Here is a 6120-nt window from a genome sequence, read left to right on the forward strand (position 1 = left end):
ACACTGAATACTATCTGACTGGCCTTTTTGAAATGAACCTTAAACTGTACAATCTGTGTGCAACAAAAGAAGAAGAAATCTTAAATTTAGAACATCCGGAAGTGTCTGAATGGTCTTCAGTTACATAATCCTTACAATTAAAATTTAAACTCACTCCAGAAGTCAAAATATATGAACAACTTTAAGTGAAGTTGTAGATTTGCTGCTAAGTAGTACATATGGTAACTTGTGATTAGAGGAAGCCAGCCAGGGGATATAACACTGACAGTCACTTTGTATTAATTATGTCTTAAGGAGACTTGAACCGAAAGAGATACAAGACCCAGCTGTGTGCGTCGTGTTCAGAAGGTCACTGAGAGACTGTGTTTAGGAAACAACCTATGCAGCAGTTTTAAGAGTAGTTTGGATGCAGGTCGCGTGGACATGAATGTAGCATTTATGTTAAGTTTGCTAACCAGTACCATGTGTTACAGACCACTAGACCCCTAACCTCACAGCTCTCTGAAAGAATGCATACAATGAAAGAACCATCTGTAAGGTATAACAATCCTTTTTATTTTCTTAGCCAAGCCATCAAGTTAAAATGAACATTCCTCACCGTTTTTCTCCCATTCTGACAACTGTTAAAAAGTTTCCTCTTTTTTTTTCCTTTTTTCTTTTTACAGAGTTAAGGGAAGTATATGCGAAATTCTAAATTAGATTATATACTATTAAATGCTAATCCAATAAACCACTTTAATACTCATCAGGCTGACACACAAAGACAAGACTATTCATTCCATATGTCATTTCCAATGTTATTGTCCAGTTTTTGTTCTGCTGTCCAGTTTGTTTTTTTCTGTAGTCATTTCAACATTACCTGGCCTTTAACTTTAGTTACTGCAAACACCGCTGACTCTCAGATAAACCATTCACAGTATAGAGACTGATTTCCCAGTTACTCTCTTTCTCTTCACTCGAGTGGTTGTATTTTTTGGTTAACCAGAGATTCATTTGCCTGAGTTACCACAACAGGCATGTCGATATTTATTTTTCAGAAGAGCCTGTGTTCTTTTAAAATATATGAATCATTATCGAATGAATATTTATAGAGGTTAGTATTTCACACTAAGTCAACAACCTGATTTGCAGTAGCACTTATGGCCTCTGTCATCTCACCAATGGCTTCAGGGACTTCCATGTTGCCTGTCGGGTTCAAGTCCTTTTTTAATTCACAGTCGTGTTGCTCTTTGGGGGGCTCCTCCGGGATGCCGTTGAAACATTCCTCTTGCTGTGGTTCTGTGGGTTTCTCCAGAACTGGCTCGGGGACGAGCTCCTGAACCTCTCCGTTCTCCTCGGCCGCCTCTTCCGTGGAGTCAGCAATTTCGCACTCCCCATTCTCCACCTTCTCCTCCTCGCTCTCAGCTCCGCCATCATCCGCTGCCACCTCCTGATTGGCCGGCGCTTCAGTCTCAGCATCCGCCTCCTCCGGGGTGGGGGAGGGGGCGGCGGGCTCCTGTTCGCATGCTTCGGAGACCTCCTCCACATCACCGGCGCTCTCAGCCGTTTGATCTGCGAGGATCTCGTTAGCGGAAACCGACTCGGAAATAACTATATCTGGGATGGGCTCCGCTGAATCGGCAGCCGCGTCTTCTTCGGCCTCTTTTGGGGCCTCACTTGGGGCTTCCGAGCTCAGAAGGATGCCTGGCACTGCGGCCTGGACGAGCGTGGCCACCTCCTCTAGCAAACTGGGGGCCGGTTCGGCGGTCTCGCCCTGGGACAGACCCTCCAGGGTATCGTTATCTGTGCCATGTGGCGCTTCCGCCTCGGCCTCAATTTCGGCTTCCGCGAGCTCAGCTGTGACGGGGACAGTTTCTGGGGCGGCTTCGGGAACGCTCTCCTCGGCCACGGGCACAGGCTCCTCCACGACAGGTGGAGGAACTTCTTCCGGGGCGGGCTCTGGCGGTGCGACTGCCACTTCTTCCTCCGGCACAGCCTCTGGGGTCACTTCCTCTGGCTCAGCGACAGTCTCTGGTTCAGGCTCCGGTGCTGGCGGTGTTTCCTCTGGCTCTGCTGGAGCCTCGGGGGCTGGCTCAGGTGTGGCACTCACAGCTTCTTCCACGGCGGCGGCCGCTGGGGCCTCGGCGCTCACCGCCTCCTGGACGACCTCCTGAATCACTTCCGTTACTGGGGCTTCTGCCACCGGTTCCTCTGCTTTAGCCTCATCAGGCGGAGCCTCGGGAGCTGGCTCTTCTGCCGTCGCGGCTTGTTCCTCCACGGCGGGCGGTGCCTCTGAGGCTACCTCCTGCGAGGCTGGGGCGGCCTCCGCAGCGGGTTCGGCAGCAGCTTCGGCAGTGGCCGCGGGGGCTGCTTCGCCCTGCTTCTCCGCCTGGCCCGCCTTGGGGTCGCTGACATCATACCCCTTCTTTTTCTTGCTCAGCTTGCCTCCCATGGTGTTTCCTATAAGTATTAAATAACCCAGAATTATTAACAGCAACGCGACGGGATCTGTGTGCCTGAAGGTACCTGTTGAGGGAGAGTCCATTAGTTGGAATGTTAAAAGGTTTTAAAAGGTTTTTTAAGTTGGTTTTGAAGGCGTTTAGACCACCGCACAGAGTCTTTCTGGTCGTGGTCGGTAACTGTGTAAGAGTGTCACTCTGAAACCAAAGCCTTAATCTCCGGAACTAGCCACAGAACACACATCACTGCCATGCCAGCATGGTCTGTAAAGACCACCTACTCAGGAATTCAAGGGGTCTTTCTGCTTTAGGGTACACTCTGCCAGCTAGGAAGTTATATGGTGCCAACGAACGGGACGAATGGACACTGGATGGTGACAAGGGAGTCTCTACTCCATGCGAATTGCAGATCAAGGAGCTTGGGAACCTTCGTAATAAGCTGTACCGCATCAGCCTCCCTCCCTCTCCCTTATATGGACCCATTCAGTCTTACGTTTGTCACTAACGGGTGTGATCCCTGCATGACAAGCTGATGGAGGAGGAAGGAGGTCATCGAGTGAAGGAGGAACTCAAGTATGCCAAAGTACAACAAAAAGCACTCATGCAATTAGATTTAAGTTCAGGGAAATTTGTGGACACCCACTGCCAGGCCCTGGGAAAGTGGTGGGGTAGCAGAGCAAGGACATAGTCTAACTGAGTTTTAGAAAACTGGAAACCCTTTATTAACCAGTGTGGAGCGAACAATTACGTAAGCTGAAACTGCAAGCAGGTCCCGTGCAACAAGCATGTACACACTTGTTTTAAATACAAAGGCGGGGGGGGGGGGGGTCAAGCTAGGGGTAAGGGAGCAGTTCACAACATATAAATCGTGAAGAAAACTTATGCACCACAGTATTTACTGCCAAGTTACCTAGGTGTCCAGTGGTGCTTATGTAATATGTACATATGCGCTGGTTTCTGAAAGTTAAAAACTGCAACATGCAGCTGAAATCGCACAGGAATTTCCCCCTCTTCTTCCTAGTGCCTGGCCCCTGTTAAGAGCAGGTTGGAAAGTAGCAACACTCCAGCTTTGCTTGGAGTGTTCACTTTAATCCATTGTGAATACTTGCAGGAAAAATGCTAGTGTGGTGCAGCCAAAGTCTTCCAACAGTTCACTTTCAGATCTTATTGAATTTGAGAAAGAAAAGGCCTATTGACATTGCTTTGGGAATGCAGATTAACAGTAAAGAGAGAAAGTGAGGCACCCACTGTCCCAATACAAAGCTATTTGGAAAAAAAAAACCATAAGGCAGGACAGCGTAAATCTTATTTAATTACAGTTCTGAGGTATAGTGCTTATTGCTGCCAGTACTGTGAACCAAGAGAGACATTCCACGGCTTCGGTCCAGAAAACATGCAGACTTATTAAAAGTAAGAGTTTGGGGAACCTTTGACTGCTTATAACTTTATAACGTGGAGAATGCCAAGAATCCAATGGTTTGAACGCGTGTTCAAAATTTAACGGACACGAAAGGCATAATTCCGACGATTCAATCAATTATCCACCGTCATGTGGGGGAAGTGGATTACTCTCCATTGCATAATTATATATGCAGCATGGCATGATTATAATGGGAGCTGTCCGTAGTGCTGCACTGGGGCAATCGAAAGGGGTGGCGTGTAGCATTAGTTCAGCGTCCAAATCAATCCAGACGCTGATACGCATGCTTAGATCACAGCCAACGTTCCCCTATAGCGAAGCGGTGGTGGAAGACATGTACAGAGTCCCTCAGATTCAACAGCTCATTACAAAAAACGAGACATGCATGTGTAAGATGTCGCAACATGATTAGTCTTCAACCTTGAATCCTGCGAGATATAACCATGCGTACACCAATTACTGCAATAATAAAATTCGAACACCAGTGACTCTCACTGGTGTTTCAGGAAGCTGCCAATCCTGCTTTCTTGAAGGATGGTTTCAAATATCAGAGCAAAAATGTAGAGCCTGTCGAAAGCACAATAATACACGTTCTGAGATCGCTAAATCAATCTACAAATAAATCACAATACGCCTCGAGCAAAGGGAATTCCTCTACAACCGTATTATAATCCCAGTGGGCACGATGTTGAGGAACGGATGGTAGTAAAGTTATCTGGGTTTGTAGGGGAGAGTAACGTAAAAACTACACCGACATCAGCAGTAATCGCGGCTACGTTTTCCACTGCGCTCCAAAGGAAATGGGAGTAGCTAATTCGATTAAGGATGAAAAAAATCTCGACAGAAAAGCACAAATAGTAAAATTCCGTTTCTGACCCCCCAACCCCCCGCTCCTCCCCTCTCCTTTTTTTGTTCGGAATCACATAACGATCAGCAGATGCTGCACGGGGGTATGTGCACAATATGAAAACGTTAAATGTTGTACAGAGGCATCGTAAAACCGAAGCGATAAATCACGTCTGCCAGGGACGCGTTAATGCATTATTCAGTGCCACAAGAAAGCGCAAAGGCTAGCAAGCAACACAGCTACGGCCATGTGGACGCTTCGTTTCAAGTGTCTTTAAAGCACAATGTTGCTTAATTTCCACTTAATATCTTTAATAATTTCGTAATTAGACTAATCAAAATTGCCACAAGACATAAAACAAAAAGTCGAACGTGTTAATCCACAACACATTATCCAATAAGCAAAATTCCATAAAAAACACTATTATATATTATATAGCACTAATTTTAAATTACCATTCTTTTAATACGCAAACGACTGTCTTAACCAGTTCTGCGCCAGTGAGACCCCACAGTGGAACGCCCCGCGATGAAGGCGATTTTTCACATATGACACATTGTTTCGCAAGAGTAAAAGAAAGCTTTCATCGTCCAGACAAGACACTTATTTAAAAATAGCCCGTAAGCTATTTGCATCCAACAAAAATATACAGCCTTAAGTAAACAGTTACAAGGTGGCTGCAAATTGCTGACTGGGTGAATCTGATCATCGTGTAAAAAAGTGCACACGCACAGACGGAGAACAAAGGAGAGCTGATCCGAGCTCCTCAAATCAAGATGTTCCCTATCCCGCTGTTGTACTAATTCGCTAAAAACTGACCTACTGCAGATATTTGATAAACAATTTGATTTTCAGTGCAAAGGAATTTAAAAATGCTTTAAACCATGCTTAAAAAAAACGTTAACCAACCTGGTTTGCTGCTGAGATGAGACCTTCAAACCCAAGCGGTAGGGAGAGTCGGTGGTCTGCTCTTCTCCCCTGCAAGGCTGTGCACGAACTGAGCGAAGAGGGAGCTCGCGACTGACAGCTGCACCAAGTCCTGCTCACTCCCCGAGGTACAATCTAAGACCGACTGAGCGTTTTTTCTTTTTTTTTTAAAAGTACCCCTCCTCTTAAACTTACTGTTTGCAAGACATCTGTCGCTATCACAGTTTACCCTGCCCACTGCCCCCACCCCCTTCACCCCTCCTCCTGTTGCATATTTCTCTAGATTAAGTAGGCTTTATTCGTTTTAGGAATAATGCCCCCTCTTATTTTCACTTTTTTTTTCTTAAAGAGTCACTATAGCAACTGTTTTCGGTGGACTTCAAAGTTGGTGATTTAGTTTTTTCCACTCCCCGTAAGGCATTTGCATAATTTCTCAACGAACTGTGGTGACCTACTGGTTGATAACAACCTCCTCCCCTCCAAAGAGG

General features: G+C 46.2%; 1 protein-coding gene across 1 annotated transcript; it reads right to left on the minus strand.

Annotated features, from left to right (window-relative positions):
• Positions 1 to 558: 558 nt before the first annotated feature.
• On the minus strand, positions 559 to 5852 carry LOC118787821 (fibrous sheath CABYR-binding protein-like). The gene is made up of 2 exons (XM_036543517.1): positions 5615 to 5852; positions 559 to 2439 (listed from the first exon to the last, which is right to left on the minus strand). Exon 2 carries the CDS (start codon positions 2429 to 2431, stop codon positions 1103 to 1105), a length of 1329 nt encoding a protein of 442 aa, XP_036399410.1. The 5' UTR covers positions 2432 to 2439; positions 5615 to 5852; the 3' UTR covers positions 559 to 1102.
• Between the last annotated feature and the right edge of the window lie 268 nt (positions 5853 to 6120).

Source organism: Megalops cyprinoides, chromosome 13 (assembly GCF_013368585.1).
Source record: "Megalops cyprinoides isolate fMegCyp1 chromosome 13, fMegCyp1.pri, whole genome shotgun sequence".
Classification (NCBI taxonomy): domain Eukaryota; kingdom Metazoa; phylum Chordata; class Actinopteri; order Elopiformes; family Megalopidae; genus Megalops; species Megalops cyprinoides.